Source organism: Melozone crissalis, unplaced genomic scaffold, assembly GCF_028551555.1.
Source record: "Melozone crissalis strain CALT ecotype California unplaced genomic scaffold, PUWL_Pcris_2 ptg000111l_1, whole genome shotgun sequence".
NCBI lineage: Eukaryota > Metazoa > Chordata > Aves > Passeriformes > Passerellidae > Melozone > Melozone crissalis.
In genome coordinates this window covers 9165145-9182734 of record NW_026535888.1, presented here as the reverse complement: position 1 = coordinate 9182734, position 17590 = coordinate 9165145, and the positions used below count along the sequence as shown (strand labels likewise).

General features: G+C 48.4%; 1 protein-coding gene across 3 annotated transcripts; it reads right to left on the bottom strand.

Moving 5' to 3' along the window:
- Positions 1 to 37: 37 nt before the first annotated feature.
- INPP5B (inositol polyphosphate-5-phosphatase B) lies at positions 38 to 17264 on the bottom strand. 3 transcript variants are annotated; one of them, XM_054292590.1, is made up of 22 exons: positions 17192 to 17264; positions 16324 to 16403; positions 15888 to 15985; positions 15490 to 15519; positions 14692 to 14802; positions 11789 to 11882; positions 10723 to 10893; positions 9477 to 9578; positions 8979 to 9093; positions 8279 to 8395; positions 7799 to 7986; positions 6706 to 6817; positions 6439 to 6548; positions 5423 to 5558; positions 4823 to 4933; positions 4037 to 4199; positions 3651 to 3886; positions 3347 to 3460; positions 2966 to 3050; positions 2506 to 2633; positions 1844 to 1955; positions 38 to 397 (listed from the first exon to the last, which is right to left on the bottom strand). In XM_054292590.1, the coding sequence occupies exons 1-22, from the start codon at positions 17246 to 17248 to the stop codon at positions 273 to 275; spliced, it is 2595 nt and encodes an 864-aa protein (XP_054148565.1). In that variant the 5' UTR covers positions 17249 to 17264; the 3' UTR covers positions 38 to 272. The 3 variants fall into 3 exon arrangements, with proteins under 3 accessions (XP_054148565.1, XP_054148566.1, XP_054148567.1); XM_054292591.1 differs by having other exon boundaries at positions 11789 to 11879; XM_054292592.1 differs by lacking the exons at positions 14692 to 14802; positions 15490 to 15519; positions 15888 to 15985; positions 16324 to 16403; positions 17192 to 17264 and adding an exon at positions 14366 to 14402 and having other exon boundaries at positions 40 to 397; positions 11789 to 11879.
- Between the last annotated feature and the right edge of the window lie 326 nt (positions 17265 to 17590).

Genomic DNA, 17590 nt, shown 5'->3' with positions numbered 1-17590 from the left:
TTAAAAACTCTCGTCGTTTTAACAAGTTAAATAAAATACAGTGTAAATATCGCCTCTCGTGGTTTTTTTTTTTTTTTATCTCGTCTACATACAGCTTATTGGGAAGCTTTATGTACTTTACAGTGTAATCAGGTGTCAAACTGCCTGATCTTTGAAAGCAACAGATTGTATAAAACACCGTGATATAAAAAAAAAAAAAAGTGCCGGTATAATGTACAAAAAAATATTTTTTTTTACAGTAATTCAGTGTCTACAAGTCAGATATAACTGTGTCATGGCAAATCCTCTTCCCTGACGAGGAATTGTTGGATAAATTGCTGAGCTTTCCTCTTCTCGGCGATGTCGGGCGTGGGGTGGCCGGGAGGAGGCCGCAGTAACAACCCCCCGAACACGCTGGCTGTGGGGAGAGCACAGAAATGTGAAAAAAAAATGCATATTTTGTCATTGGCTTTTGGCAAATATTCAAGTGAATATTGTATGTGTTGTGTTAGAAAGTTATGCTGTGTTAATTCTCTTAAATAGCATGTTACAGACGTCCGTAACTCTTTGTTTCTATTGTCTCATACTGTCCTAAATCCTAATTGTCCAGATTATTATTACTCTAACTGTATTACTATTTTTATAACCATTTTATTACTATTAAACTTTTAAAATTTTAAAAACAAGTGATTGATTGGTGTTTTTCACACCAGGATCCCTGGATGTCCTGCTCTCACTGTGTGTCCGCGAGGCTTCCCCTTTACATAGTTCCTATTTTAACTACAAAAGTTACCTTTTAACTACAAAACTACATTTACCATCCTATTAAAATGTTAATACAGCACTACTAATCCATACAACACAACACATATAGAAAATATCTGTGTAGAGCTATTTAACATGCACTTTTCACATGGGGATTATCAGCTTTATCCTGCCTTGCTCCCAAGCCAGGCTCTCTTCCCAGTGTGAAAAATTTGTATTTTATGATTGGCTTTTTGCAAATATCCAAATGAATATTATATGTGTTGTGTTAGAAAGTAATGCTGTATTTATTCTCTTAAGTAGCATGTTAAATATAGTTTTAAATGTGAAAAATACGTATTTTATGATTGGCTTTTGCAAATATCCAAATGAATATTATATGTGTTGTGTTAGAAAGTTATGCTGGATTAATTCTCTTAAGTAGTGTGTTAAATATAGTTTTAGGTTATAACAAAATGTTACAATAGAAACTATGTATGTGGGATACTTTTTTTCTAAAGAAAGGACTGGCAGCAAGATAGCAGCCACAGGACACCTAAATCTGTCAGAGAAAAAGAATTTATTGCTCCATTATCAGCACAAACTAACTTCTTCCCGCCCTGATCAGCCCTGAAGACCCAGTCAGGATTCAGAGGAAGAAGTTGACATTGACCAGACAGAATCCTGTGTATGAATGGAATTTATGCATCATGTATGAGGTGTATGAATATGCAACAGGTTATTGTTTTTAAGGGTTAATCCTCTGTTAACGTGGGTCCTTTTTTGGGCTTATGCTGCCCAGAAAATGTATCTGGACATCCATAACTCTTTGTTTCTATTGTCTCATATTGTCCTAAATCCTAATTGTCCAAATTATTATTACTCTAATTGTATTACTATTTTTATAACCATTTTATTACTATTAAACTTTTAAAATTTTAAAAACAAGCGATTGGCATTTTTCACACCTCACATCTCTGGGTTGCTTCCCTAGATTCCTGCTTTTCTGTGAACTATTTGTTATAATAAAAGGTTCAAAGCACTACAAGCCACCACTGCACCCAGAAATGAAGTGTTTTGTGCAGCCCCTCTGAACAGAGGGTTATTTTGCAGGCCTTACCAAGAATATTCACATCCAAATGGTTTTTCCCTGAGTTCTTCAGTAGCTCTCGTAGAAACGCCATCAGATACTCAAACACATTTCTGTGGAACACTGGCAGGTCAGCGATAATCTGAGGAGGGGAAAAAAAACTCCACATTTTTATGGGACACTGGTAGGTCAGAGATAATCTGAGGAGGGAAAAACTCCAACATTTATATTGCAGGCACAGCAATGCCTTCCAGCTGCACCAGCCCCCAAAACCCCCTTGGCTGCAGGCACCAACAGCTCTTTATAAACTAAAATCACCAATTCCAGATCATTTTTATTAAGAGAGGATTAAGTTACTGAAAGTAAAAATGGGTGGCTGGTGTCACCAGAGGCCACATTGCTGCCCTCCCCATGGAATTGGTGTCACCAAAGGCCAGTTTGCTGCCCTCCCTCAGGGACTGGTGTCACCAGAGGCCACTTTGCTGCCCTCCCGATTGAACTGGTGTCACTGAGGCCACTTTGCTGCCATCCCCATGGAATTGGTGTCACCAAAGGCTACTTTGCTGCCCTCCCTTTGGGACTGGTGTCACTGAGGCCACTTTGCTGCCCTCCCCATGGAATTGGTGTCATCAGAGCCCACTTTGCTGCCCTCCCTCTGCACTGGAGCAGGTCCCTGGGGCAGCCAGCAGTACCTGGCAGCTCTGGCTGTAGTTGCTGGCGCTCTCGAGGCAGGAGCTGTAGAACCTGCAGCAGATGACAGGCTCAGGGAGGCTCTCCAGGAACAGCAGCAGGGCCTCTGCCACCGAGTGGTTGCTGCCCACTGACCCAGTGGTTAAGGAAGAGCACAGCACGACCTGGGCTGGTCCTATTTCTGCTGAAACATGAATGAACTTTGGGTTAGGTGTCCTAGAACTCTGCCCACAGCTCACAGCTTTGGGTTGACCCCCTGGCTTCCACATAAGTTGTTGCTGTTGGCAGTTGGGCACTTGTGTCACTTATTGACATTGCCAGCACTCAGCAGAAGATGACACAGCGCCCTGAGGAAATGCAGAGCTCAGGGACCCCAGGAGGAGAGACAGCAGCTTAAAAATCTCTCTCAGTTTTGGCATTCTGGCACGGTGAGCCCTCCTGGACATGAGTGTAAAAGGATACAGAAAGTATCATACATTCCCGTGTCCAAACAGTCTCGGATTTGCTCAAATTCAGATCTGAGGCCTGGCTGCTGAAACAGGTCCTCCTGCAAAGACAACCCTGTGTCAGTCCAAGGAAAATAGAAGAATTGTGGGTATATAAAACAATATCTTATAATCTGCCTGGAAAGACTCTCTAAATTGGTGGTTACCCCCAATTCACTGATACCTGAACACACAGACATGGTCACTAGCACCAAACATTACAACCTGGGGCATCAGGACCCCTTATCTCCCACGGCCTTTGGCCAAACACACCCAGCTCGTGGTGATTGCTATGACCAGTATCTTCTTCAAAGCTTAACCCAATGCAAACATCTCATTTTGTGTTTCCAGTGCCAACCTGCTGGGAAGCGTTGCGGTTCAAGTGATCCACCATCATCCACAGCTCTTTTGGGATGTCCATGGGCCTTTCATCCTCGACAGGATCATCACTCATGTCTACTGGCATCAGGGTCTGAGGGAGGGCAGTGTGGGCAGGAGGGAGACAAACAAAAGGTAGCTAGCCAAGCTCTGATTCAACTCGGCAAAAATACTTCACAAAGCTTACACCTGAGAATTGAGACTTCTTAATAAAAACAGACAGGCCTTAGCATCTAGTTTTAATGCTCTGGTGTGTTTGGAAGGGAATCTTGTCTTTAACTCACAAGTCTCCGAATGGATTCTGCTGACATGTCCTGGATTGGTTCCCTCATGTAACACAGTGTATGGATGGGAGAGCCAAAGCAACTTGGCAAATAGTTGCCTGTTACGGATAGAAAATAATCCTTCCCTCTGACAAGATGCAAGACTAAGATATCTTCAAGTTTTTCCTCTCCAGAGTTCAAGCGAGTAGCTGTTGATTTATTAACAAACACCTCCAGCTCAACTGTGATCTCAGCATCTGCCAGATGATAAAAAGCCCAGACTCAGTTACAAGCAGCATGAAACCAACAGCCTGCAAAGAGGCACAGCACTCTCAGAAGTGTGGAGGGAATTAAGCCAGAAGAGGACAACATCAGCTCATGAACATGAGACAAAAGGAGCAGCTCACCTGAGAGCAAGAAGCCCTTGCAGGGATTAGCAGTCAGCCACTCCTTGCAGTAGGTGTTCTCATCTGGTTTGCTGATAAATTCAAACTGGCAGGGCACTTGGCCATTGCGGATTGTAAACCTCTCTACCTGCAGCTTCATGTATTTAACATCCTTAAAATGGATCTAGAAACAAATGTCAGTCAGCATCATCAGCCAATTCTACCTTGCTGGAGCAGCAATTCCTGTTCTGTGGTTTAATTATTAAGCAGTGAAACAAGCAGATTAACCCCTTGCTCCCACCCCATCTCCTCCAGGACTGCAAAGGATCACACGTGCATACTCTGAATGCCAAAGTCCTCTCCATCAGGGGGCCCTTTGAAACAAATGCTGCCCTCAAATAACTACAATAAAATTGAGAATGAGATAGCTGTGGCCTCAAAAGTCTCCTGGGCTTATCTTTATAGTCCCAACACACAAAGCAAATGCTGGTTTGTGACCTTCTCCAGACCCTTACAATTTTACATTTTATGTTTGAAAGCACAAGTCAGAGCAAGGGTCACAAACCACCTTTTTACTTTCTCTCTTCCCACCTCAGGGAATGACACACCTTGTGTTTCAGCCCCTGGACTGTGAATGGAATTCACCAGCATCTAAACAGGAGCAAAGATTCCTAGGGCTTGCAAACAGAGAGCAGCTGGAAGTCAAAATAATCCACTTTTTGGAGCCAGACCCAGGGGTTTAGGATCTGCTGGGGTCTGGGGTTGCTCAGTTCCCTCAGGGAGTGCTGGCACATGGCCATGCCCTACCTCTCTGCGGGACAGTGTCACCGAGGGAATGTTGGCATTCTCCAGCTTGTCCAGGGAGCGCACGATTTCCTCAAAGGCTTTTCTGTACAGCTCCTCGTTCACAACCTTCACCTGCAAAGGACACACACTGCACCAGCCAGCACTGACTGTGCCTCTGCAGGACAGCTGGAACACAGCTGCAAACATGGGAAATCATTTGATTTTAGCAGCACTCTGGGGTGTAAGACACAGGGAATGGGCAGAGCTGTTTGGAGCACTAATCTCCAAGATCTTCTCATGATCCAACAGTAAAGAATCTTGCCATAACTAACAAGAGTCACTCAGTCACTACTAGATCAACCTTTTTTTTTCCTCAGAAAAAATAAGAAGTTTGATAAGACACTACTGTGTTCCCAAAGAACACTGGCAAATATTCAGGCTTAACTGCAGTATCATTTACACAACCCTTGCTCAGTGTGGTCAACAATCCCATCTCCATATCTGATCCAGCCCACCTTTCAAGCCATTGTTCCCTGCGGATGCCACAAAAGCAGGAGAGCGAAATCAGCACGCAGGGAATGAGGCCAGCAGAGTTACCTCATCCAGCACTGACAAACTTACCCCAATGTCAAACACTGAGCTCACTGGCTTGTGGTCACTGAGCTTCAGAGCCATGTGGCTGCGATAGCTCAGCTGGGCAATGTTCTGCCCTTTCCAGAGGATCCGGTCACACCAGGCTGGAACACGACACTTCTCACTAAAACAGGGGGAAAATCACCATTTTCAGGCACAGTAACAACACTGGGCAGAACTCTGCTCACCCAGAGCTTTCCTCCCATGGCTGGAGCTCACTCTCTATCAAAGTGGCATTTTTAACCATTTCTTCACATAGACAGAAAAAGTTTTGAGTGTACAGTATAAGTAGACACTCTACCTCTGAGTGTCTACTAAGGTATCTCTAGCTCATGCTTTACTTCCCACTTCTTCAAATCTGCAAGATACAATTAACATACAAAGCAATACCCAGGTATTTTTGACCATGAGAGCCATGAAAAATAAGAACTCAGGCTCTGCATTTAAAGTTTGCATTTATTGTTTTCACTGACAGCTGCACAGATTTAATTTCTGCACTTGCAGCTGAAGTTCCTGGTTTGCTTAGGAGCTGCTCTGTGTATAGAGCATTACAGGAATGATGGTTCTCACAGGCTTTTGAAGAGCAGCACAGTTGATTTCACATCAGCCCTGGCTGGTCTCACCTGAGCAGGTACAGCAGAGAGCAGCAAAAAATGAGATCCTAAATATTTTGCTTGAGGAAAAACCCAACAAACTAAAAAAGAATTAAACTAGCTAAAAGGATTCATTAACTTTGTTAATATATCACCTCTAAGAGGAAACCAAACAGGATTTTTACTGGGAAAAAATATTAGGAGTATCTGACAAATAGCTGTGGGAGAAAAACAGGGTAAATAGATGTAAACAGGAGATGAATTTTGGAGTGAAGGGAGAGAACCAGAAATAATCTCACAACTGTTCCTATTTACAGCCATTAGACCTGCAATATTTTTTAGCCTTGTTTTTATTTCCCTCAATGATAACATCAGCCATTTGTAGCATCACATCTGAGACAATCACTGTACCTTGTGTCCCAGTCATCACAGCCAGCATCATACTTGTATGTTGGCTGGAAAGAGATCTCTCCTTCTGTGAAGCCTTCAAAGGCTGCATTTGCCTTCATTTGCCTCTTCAGCTACAAAAGAAGAAAAGATGAAAATTTTAATTTTAGATAATTTCAAGCACAATTTCCATATAGAGTAAAAGGGAGACAATGAGCCCAGAAAAGGCCAAGGAGTTGTGTGGTTTGTACTGAGCACCCTCAGCACCATGTGCAGGTGGGACAGCAGTACCTGGTCATACTGGCAAAGCTCTGGAAATGCTTTCTCCTCTACAAGCTGCTTCACTTTTGCCACATCCAGCTCCTCCAGACGGTAGTTGAGGTCCCCCAGCCACAGGATGACACTGAAAGAGAACATAAACCACAATGTGCAGAGGCCTGAAGCTGCCCCAGAGCTCAACCACGGACAGCAGCTCCACTCTGCAGCTCTCCCCATCACAACCCCTCTGCTGAGCTCCTCTCATGAAGAATAACAATAGTGGAAATTTAAAAGAGAAGCTACCTTTTCTATTTTTGCCATTATTAATCACTGTGGTGCTGTTATTGCTCCACAGTGACTGAATCCCACAGCTGGGGAAGTCAGTGCTTATTCCTGCCCCATCCCCACTCCAGTTTGAGAATGAAACAAGGCTTGGGAGAGCATAAGGTGACAAGTGACACCCCTCTGCTGAGCTGCTCTCATCAGGAATAATAACAGTGGAAATTTAAAAGAAAGAGAAGCTACCTTTTCTATTTTTGCTGTTATTATTCACTGTTCTGCATGTTTGTCACTATCCCTTCATAACTGGTGTTGTTATTATCCCACAGTGACTGAATTTCACAGCTGGGGAAGTCAGTGCTTATTCCTACTCCAGGCTTGAGAATAAAACGATGCTTGGGAGAGCACAAGGTGACAAGTGACACCCCTCTGCTGAGCTGCTCTCATCAGGAATAACAACACTGGAAACTTAAGAGAAAAGCTATCTTTTCTGGTTTTGCTATTATTTATCACTGTTCTGCATTTTGTCATATCCCTTCATGACTGGTGCTGTTATTGCTCCACAGGACTGAATCTCACAGCTGGGGAAGTCAGTGCTTATTCCTGCCCCATCCCCACTCCAGGCTTGAGAATAAAACAAGGTTTGGGAGAGCACACGGTGACAAGTGACCTGTCCAAACCAGGTAAAGCTTTTCTGACCCCTCCAGCTGACATTTATGGCACTGGGCTGGGTTTATGCCCCTCCAGCTGACATTTATGGCTCTGGGCCCCCTCCTCACCCCCCAGCACATTCTCAGAGTGCTCCCTTGCACATGCCATCACTCCCACAGCCACAGGGGAAGCATACTCGTGCTTGCCAATAGTGAGAGGGGGCAGGTTTGGGTCAGACTGGCAGAACTGCATCCTGGAGCAGATGTCCTTGAAGTCCTGGTTCCTCCGCTCGTATTCCTCTGTGTGAGCTGCCAGGTGAGAGTTCACAATGCACACGCTGGTGTTGTGGAATTTAAACCTGATGGCAACACCACCTTTGTTACCCTGAAAGACAAAGATAAAGATATTAATCAGAAGCTTCTACACAGCAGATGAGTTACTAGCAGTGAACAAGCCAGAAGATTTTGAGACAGAGTGTTTAATACCAGAGGAAGGAATAGGCTGAAAATGCTAATTAGTGATTGCTTTGATCATTGGTGCACAGCTGGCAGTGCTCTGAGCTGGCATGGGGATAGGACTCTCTGCTTCTAGAATCAGCCCTTATCTGGAGGAATAACCATGCATCCAAGGAGAGGGGCTCTTCCAAATCTCACCCCTTCTCATTTGCCGTTCTTACCATCCTCCCCATGATTCCAGTCCCCACAGTCTCAACTTCCACCTCGGAGATGTTCAGAGCCAGTTCTGCCTTCACATACAGCAGGAGCATGATCCCCACCAGCCTCACAAGCTTCACCTGAAAAACACACCCAGTCCATTCCATGCTGCAGTGGAAGAGGTGTGCTGGGAGAAGGCACATCCATCCACAACATGGGTCACCAAAGAGGAAGTTTCAGGATCATCCAGGGCACAGGCCCCCAACAGCACATTTGGAAGGAGCTGGGAGCAACAGGAAGGAGCTGGGAGCAACATCAGTGAAGGAAGTTGAAGCCCAAAGCAAGAGCTACAGCACAGACACAAGCTCATGGGAGGAAATTCCCGTCAACAACAGAGACAAGAGATGAAGCAGACCTATGGAGCAGGAGCTAAAACAAAAACAGTATTCCTACCAAAATAACTTCACAATTCATTCCACCACACACTGTAGGCAGACATGGAAGAAGGTACAGAACTCCCTATTCTCCTTCCCCAAGACAGCAGGATCTCCCTTTAAGTAGGGAAGCCTGGCTCTGTTTCCCATCCTGCCCCTGCCTCACCACCTAAAGAAACCTGCACAGCCTCTGAAAACACAGCATTGGGAACAAGAGAAAGCAAAGGGAAAAGAGTGGGAAAAGTGGGAAATGATTCCACACTCAAACCTCCCCAAAAGCCACATTTACCTTTGCGTATTTGGCATCTGGGTGAAGACTATCAGTTACAGCTTTAAACCATTCTTCTTCCTTCGGTGTGTCATTGAAAAAGAAGGCTTCTTTAGTCAGATCAAGCTCCTGGAAACTGTGTTAGAGGAAGGAACCCATGGATGCATGCACTCATTTATAGCTCTCCAACCCCTTCTCTGGGAAAGAACTAAATCAGCTTATACTCACTAAATTCAAAACTGAAAACTCAAATTTAGTTTTGCTGATTGTAGATGTATGCCAAATGTAAAGCTCAATTGCTGTCATTATTACATCAGATGGCATTAAGGGTTTTGCAACACTGAGAAGCCAAACCCTACCAGACCAACAACCCTCACAGGCTGTGACACATCCACCCTGGAGCTGTGCATGCACCACACCAGTGCAAACATTCCTGTGGTGTCCTGGCTGAGCTCCTGTGGGTGACAGACCCTCCTGCACAGCCCAGGTCAGCGAGGGTGGCCAGGGACAGACACTCACCCCACACAGTAAATGTCTGGAGGCTCAGCATCACACCTCAGCCAGGGCTGCAGGCTCTCCGTGGGTGACTGCCCATTCACGTTGTATGTGCCCACAAAAACCCTGCAAAGACAGTGACAGCACCCCAGAGCTGAAAACTGGACAGCAAACTCCCTGCAGAGCCCAGCAAACAGCACTGCTGTTAACCAGTTAGTTTATTCACCATATTATGTTTAATAAATATAACCATATTATATTTAACCATAAATAACCATATTTATGGTTATATATATATATATATATATATATATAAAAAACTAATATAGTTATATATAACTAATATATAACTTATTCACCATATTATGTTTATTAACCATAAATAATGTTCTATATAACCAATGTGTTGCCAGGGAAAATTAAGAAAGGTGACAAAGTTTAAATCTCTAAAATTATTATCCCAGGAAACAGCACTGCTCTTAACCAGTTTGCTTATTAACCATATTATGTTTAATAAATATAACCATATTATATTTAACCATAAATAACCATATTTATTGTTTTATATATATATATACACAACCATATATATATATATAACTATATAACTAATATAGTTCTATATAACTAATGTGTTGCCAGGGAAAATTAAGAAAGGTGACAAAGCTTAAATCCCTAAAATTATTTAACTACAGCTGCACGTTTACAGATGCATTTTTAACAGAAGGACATGTTGTTATACACAAAGTGTTAAAGAAAAAAAAAACAGAAATAAGGCTGTAGGAGGGTGCAGCTTAAAATGATAAATTTCTGTGAAGTAGCAGCTTGAAATGATAAATTCACAGAATGAGATGCATAAAATGATTTCAAACACAGTAAAGTTTTGGTCCTAATTATGTATTTCATTCAAGCTGTTTCTTATGAGCTTGTTGGAAGAACTACATGGATAAGCAGTGGACAGAAATGGAGAGGGAAAAGGCTGGATGCATTTCCAGACACTGTCTAAAAAAAGCACCAAAATAAAGTGATTTCAAAAAGGGCATTTCCTCCACCAAGAACCATAAGTTAAGTCTTGACAGAGACATGAATAAAATTCTGCTCTGCTCACACCTAAAGGTGGAAAGAAAACTGTTCTGGAAAGCATGAATTATACTTTTCTACAGAATTTTCTGTTTGTGGGGACACAGGATGAAACAGCAGATGAGTTATTCCAACAGTCTGTGCTCAGTTACAGCCCACAAAATAAGTTCTTCTCAGGAATGCTCATTACCTGTAGTTCTGGATGTGTGTGTAGGAGTCCTGCATTTGTAAAAGCTGGGATTTAACAATAGTATCTCTGAGCCCAAACTTTGGCTCTGATAAGATTGAGGCCTTGTTCGAAGCCATGACACGCGAGGCCCGGACCTGCTCCGTTCTCACTTCAGGCTTGGCTTTGTTTTGCCTGCAAATGAAAGCAAAGCCACAGGTGAAGCCCAGGCTATCCCCACACCCTAACCAGCATATTTCTGCCACTGAGGCCTTAACTCACATTTTTCTGTCTGTTCACTAAAGGCAGGTAACATTTGGGATAAGCCAAGAAGACTGAAAAGAGCATTTCTTAGCAGGGTTGAGATCTCCAGACAAAACCAGTTTAATTAAGTAAAATAACAAATGGTTTTCACCATCCTGGTGCAGCCTGCTGATGCAGAGCAGGCCTTACTCACACCTGGAAAATGATACAAAAACTGAACATCTTCCCTGCTTACTGCAGCAAGGAGAGGCAAATCTCATCTCCCTCTGCCTCAGGCAGGAATGAAGAGCTGTGTTTGTTTATAAAACCTTCTGCTGGAAATATTCCAACTCTGCCCAGAGTGGGTGGAGGCAGAGGTGGTTTTATTTTGTGTCTCCTGGCTCTGCAAACTCCTTTTGCAAAGGAATAATGCCCCAGCCTGGGAATTCCCAGCAGCAATGGGATGGTATAAATGTAAGGGCAGCATACCAGTGCCAAGGACAGCACACGGACAGACTCTGAATGATTTGCATCAGGGTCCACAAAGTCCTGGGAACTGGAAAATCAAACTGTAACATTTTAAGAGTGTATCTATGAGACACAGTGGCTCTAAGCCAAAGCTCTCTGAATTAAAAATAAACAATGCTAGCAGGTCCTGTCCCACTAAACAACCAAAATAGGCCCAAACAGGGAGGATTGTAGGGAGAGGGAGTGGAATGAAATTTCCACTAATGTTTTGACAGCAAGCTTATGCTGAATTTTTTTTTTCTCTTTTAACTAAAACCTGCAAATTCTCATTTTAAAAAGCTGACAGCTTATATAGAGTCCCCCACCTCTGTGCACTGACCTGGGAGAGCTTCTATCAGTGCTGTCATGGCTGCAGCTCTGACTGCCTGCAGCTTTTTTCCCATTTTGTTTGACACCTTCAGAGCCAACCACTTCTAGAGGAGAAAAGAACAAAAAACAAACGAACAAAAAGTTTCACTTTAAACACAAAGTGTTCTTCCATTTATCAACATGCTTATGTAAACACTGGCAAAAAATCTGTGGGCAGAAAATAATTTAGATTTGTGTGTGGAAAAACAAAGTACCCCACAGTCTCTCTTTCAGCTATCTGACAGATTTAGCTTACTCTGACCCAAGTGTTGTGTGATGATGCAGCAGAGGAAGGAGCTACAGGAGCCACAGAGAGCAGCACTGTCCTCTGTGGGAGCACTTGCTGCTGCCTCTCCTTTACAGCTAAGCTGAAGCAGAACTAGCAGCACAAAATCCAGGGCTTTACCCCCAGGAATCTGAAAAATTTACGTTAATAGCAGATTTTTCCTTTCTGAAGCAAGGCAGGAAGTACAAAGAAAGGGGGGAAAGGGGAAAAAAACAAACCCAGAGTTCCATTTAAAGGGTTTCTGCCTATCTTGCTGGGTATATCTGCAAATACCCAGCAAGGGACAGGTGTCAAGACACCTCGAAGGCCACAAAGAGTCACACCAGGGAGCCACTGAACCTCAGCAGAAACATCTGCCCCAAAGCAAACTGCACGTTCCTAAAACAGTCACAGGGCTGCTACCACACAAATCGAACTAACCACAGCAGTTTGACACCAAACACATCACACTACCTTAGCAAAATCTGACCAGTCTTTCAGCACTTTGTTTCAGTTACAATGTTCTGCTCCTACAAGTTGCAAAATAACAGTTAAAAAAGAGGGTTCTGGGGGAGGTCTCTGTGAGATGCAAAACCAGCAATCTTACAATCATGCTCCTCAGCATACAAATCTAATGCTGATGTAGAAATTGTTAAGACTGTTGGGTTCTAGGCATTCAGCTGAGCTTCTCCTCCAGTGAACACAACTCAGAAAAATTAAGATGTTATTGCTGTCACAGAACATTCTGCAGAACACGAGCACACAACAGAAATAGAACTTGCAGTACTTCACCCAGGCCCTCGGGACACAAACCAGATGACAAGAAGTGGCCAAATTCTCAGCCTGGATAACCTCCTCTGCCCAGGAGCCTTCTGAGAATAGACTGTGTAAGAGGATTTATCAGAGCCTGGACGCAGCAGAGCACGTGACTGAAACCTCACTGCAGATCACACAGCTCAAGTCAAGCAGAACTGAGCAGGACACACAGAGACGCACTGGAAATGTGGGCCCAGGGACACAGCAGTTTCTCCATGGGTGTTGAGAGCTCAGTTACTGCTCTTTGGACCTCTGCAGGCTCTCCCACTAACAGCCATGCAACATCCCTTGAGAGTCAGTGACAGGAGCCAACCTGAACCTTCACCTCAATGGACAGTGGTCACTTTTGTGCCAAGAAAAGAGCAGATTCCCAGACTTTATTACCTACATGGGTCCATGCCACTAGCCAGTGTGCAGAAGGCATTACTGCAGAATGGAAAGGTGTGTGACCCTGCTGCTGTCACAACTCCTACCTGATCCAAAGATCACACCTCACATTCTAACCTCATGGGCAGAAATCAGCTTTAGGTAGGATTGTCCTAAGAAAGAGATTAGCTTTGGAAAAAGGCTGTTTCCTTAAGTATGTTTATACCTAGCCACAGATTTCTGTAGCCAGAGGGATCTATATGTTAGCACTCTGAAGTGGAATGACCTTGTTCAATAATTGAACTGAGCACAGAAATACAGAGCAATATGCAGAGATTACAGGAGGCCTCAATTGCACAGGATTTGCAGTTAAACGAGATCCAAGCAGTAATAAAGGCATTCATGCTAAAAATGTGCAGTGATATTACAGAACAGCAGGAAAACGTATCATATCTCCTGGATAAACAGGATTCATGCTTAGCATCCAAAGGGGGGAATTAAATTAGCCTTTCATGCAACCAGAGCAGCAGGGCACAACAAAACGCCAACATTCGGGTTCTGAACCCCACACTGACTTCCAGGAACTGCCTTAGCTCTGAACCTTCGCAAAGCGGGAAACCACCGAGCCCGGGGAGCGGCGGGGCCAGCGGAGGAGGCGCCGGAAGAGCCGGCGGAGCCGAGCCGGGCGCACGGGGCGGGCACCGGGCGGCGAAACCAGCGGAGCCCCGGGGGGCAGAGCCCGGCAGCAGCTCCGAGCCCGCTGCCCGCGGCGGAGCTGCCCCGGAGCTGCCCCGGAGCGGCCCCGGAGCTGCCCCGGAGCTGCTCCAGAGCGGTCCCGGAGCGGCCCCGGAGCGACCCCGGAGCGGCCCGGCAGCTGCCCCAGAGCTGCCGCGGAGTTGCCTCGGAGCGGTCCCGGAGCGGCCCCAGAGCGGCTCCGGCGCTGCCCCGGAGCTGCTCCGCCGCCTCCCGGCCCCGGCCGCGCCTCGGAGCTCCGGCAGCGCCGGGCGGGCACTGAGCCCTGCCCCGGCCGCACCTCCCCGCCCAGACAGACAGACGGACAGACGGACAGACAGACCCACCCCGGCGGGCCCCCGCGCTCACCTCGGCGGGGCCGCCCGCCCGCGGACATCGCCGCAGCTCGGTGCCCCGGCCCGGCCCCAGCGCCCGCCCCAGCCCGCCCCGATCCGCCCCCGGCAGCCGCAGCCGCGCCCGCCCGGGCTCGGGCCCGCGGAGCGGCCGCTGCCTCTGCCCCCGGAACACCGAGCGTCGCTGCCGGGGTGCTCACGGCCGGGAATGGAGAGCCACGGCAGTGCTGAACGAGTTCCAGCAGGGAGAGGCCAGAGCCGCTCCTCCACACGCGGCAGGGACGGACGGACGGACGGACAGACGCCGCAGCTGCACCCGAAGGACACGGAGAGAGCTCGTACCTGCACTGCACCTGCTGAGCTCCTGCAGGAAGGTGCGCGTGTGGGAGCCGAAGGGCAGCTGCACTGTGAGCCGATCATCTGCGGAGCCGATCTGCACCGTCACGTCCGAGCCTGCGGACAGCGGGAGAGAAAACTCCGGTGGGTCGTGCTGACAAACCTGAGCGTGTCTCCTGACAAACCTTCCCAAACTGAGCGTGTCTCCTGACAAACCTTCCCAAACTGAGAGTGTCTCCTGACAGACCTTCCCAAACTGAGTGTCTCCTGATAAACATTTACAAACTGAACTTGTCTCCTGACAAACCTTCCCAAACTGAGCGTGTCTCCTGATAAACCTTCACAAACTGAGCATGTCTCCTGACAAACCTTCACAGAGAGTCTCTCCTGACAAACCTTCCCAAACTGAGCTCTGCCACAGTCTCTGTGCACATGCACACAGCCCTTGGCAACATCTCCCCATGCCTTCTTACCATGTTCCTTTTCAAAGTTTTACATGAGAATGCCGCTTAAAATATAAAAAATTTAATTTATAAAATTTTTATTCTGCTTTTTCAGGGATAATAATGAATCTTCCAGCAGCAGTTTAAAGACATATGGAAAATTAGTTCCCTTTGTTGAATGGGGCTGGCAATGCTCATTAGCAGCAGGTAAGAATGGCCAACAGCATGGAAACTGCCCCAGCAGGGCACAACCCCTCCCCAGACAGCTCCTCTGGGGCCAAGAACCCCCCAGTCCTGCCCCAGTGCTGGCCCAGGCCCCAGAGCACCTGTAACGCAAGACCAAAGCAACCACAGAACTCACCAATGACGTGAAGGTCACTGTCCAGTACAACTGCAAAAGTAAGACAAAGTTCAGTTGAAAGCTAAAACAACAGATTTGCCAACCACACTGATCCTCCTCCAAACTCCAAATATTCCCTGCAGGAACAGAGGCAGGCAGAACAAACCTGGGGGCAGGGGCTGTGGCTGGGGCCTGGTGGGACAGAGGCACTCTGCTCCTCACAGGGCCCTGCCAGAAATGCCATGTCGTGCACCAGTTTCACCAAAGATAACAAACTTGAAAAATGTGAAGGCAGGATAGGTTGCAAATTTCAGGCAGCAGGAGAGCAGAATAAATTGCAAATTTCAGGAAGCAGGAGAGCAGAATATGGACACCAAACCCTTTCATCCCAGTCTTTGGGACTGACAGTGCATCAGTACCTTCTTCCACGGCAAACTCATCAGTGATGGGGATCACCCTCTCCAGCCAGACGTCCTCAGCTGTGATGGCCATCCGCCGGTGGGTGTACACATAGATCCTGCAGGCACAGGGGGCAAAGCCTCCTCAGCTCTGCGTGTCTGGCAAAGACAAACCCACACCCCATCCCACCCAGCAGCACCGGCTCACACAGCCCCATGCGAATCCCAAACCGACTCCTACACCGAGTTCCCACCCATCCGCTCCCCCATGGCTTAAATGATGCGTTCACATAACGGGCAGGGCAGAGCAGCTCATGGGGCTTCTCACTGAGCACCCATAGCATCAAGGCACCATGCTCAAACTGGACTGCAGCCCTTGGGAAGGGAAGGGGATCTCAGGAGGCTCCCCTGAGCTCTCGGGGTGCTTTCCCTGCCCGCCCCGCGCTCCGGTACCCACGCGTGGTGCCCGCGGCACTCCACCAGGCCCAGCAGCCGGCTCTCCACGCTGTCCCCCGAGGGCAGCAGCGCCTGCACCGCCTGGGCCGCGGGTCAAGGAACCGTGGGGCAGCAACGGGAGCGGGGACGCGGCGGGGAGAGCGGAGATCGGGGCGGGGACGGGCGGGAGGGAGCGGGGATGGAGCGGAGGGAGCGGAGGGAGCGGAGGGAGCGGGGATGGAGCGGGGGGAACAGGGATGGAACAGAAGAAGCGGGGATCGGCGGGAGGGAGCGGGGATGGAGCGGGGAGGGAACGGGGATGGACCGGAGGGAGCGGGGACGGACCGGAGGGAGCGGGGACGGACCGGAGGGAGCGGGGAGGGAACGGAGGGAGCGGGGAGGGAGCGGGGGGAACTACGGGGACTGCGGGAGGGAGCAGCGGCAGCAAACAGAAGGGAGGGAATGGAGACAGCCCGGAGCTGGGAGCGATGGAGACAGCCCGGAGGGAGCCGCGGGGACAGCCTGGAACTGGGGGCAACGGGAACGGCGGGAGGGAGCAGCGGCAGCAAACGGGAGGGAGGGGACGGGGACGAACCGGAGGGAGCGATGGGGACAGCCCGGAGCTGGGAGCGATGGGGACAGCGGGAGGAAGCAGCGGCAGCAAACGGGAGGGAGGGGACGGGGACCGGACGGAGCTGGGAACGATGGGGGCAGCCCGGAGGAAACCACGGGGAGGACAGGCCGGAGCTGGGAGTAACGGGGACAGCGGGAGGGAGCAGCGGCAGCAAACGGGAGGAAGCCATGGGGACCCGACGGAGCTGGGAGCGATGGGGCCAGCCCGGAGCAGTAAGCGCGGCGGCACCGCCACCGCGGCGCCGATGGAAGGATACGATCCGGCAGGTCGCCCCCGCCGCCAGGCTCTCCTGGATGGCCACCGACTGGTCCATGGCCGGGGCCCGGAGCCTGTCCCGGCCGCTGCGCGCTCGGCGCTGGCGCAACGCGATGAGCGCGGCTCCCCCCCGGGGCCGCCCCCGCCGCCGCTCCGTTATCGCCCCGGGAGCGGCCGGAAATAACGGGGAGCACCGGGGGGAGCGGCCTGGCCCGGCAGCGACGGCGGCCGGGCGGGTTCTGCGCGGAGGGATGCGGAGCACGGGGGAGGCACGGCACGGCACGGCACGGCCCGAACGCGGCCGGCCCCTCCCGGAAGGAAAGGGGGACTGAGAGGGGGAACGCTGGACTCGGCAGGCATGGGAAAGGATCATTTCCACGGAAAATCGCGAGATGCTCTT

Bases quoted from the DNA above. Each gene is read 5' to 3' on its own strand.
- INPP5B (XM_054292590.1), bottom strand. From the start codon at position 17,248: ATGGACCAGTCGGTGGCCATCCAGGAGAGCCTGGCGGCGGGGGCGACC. The intron at 7,987-8,278 runs GTAAGAACGGCA...TTTGTCTTTCAG, and splicing joins CTGGAATCATGGGGAGGATG to GGTAACAAAGGTGGTGTTGC. The intron at 1,956-2,505 runs GTACTGCTGGCT...TCCCCTCCTCAG, and splicing joins ACTACAGCCAGAGCTGCCAG to ATTATCGCTGACCTGCCAGT.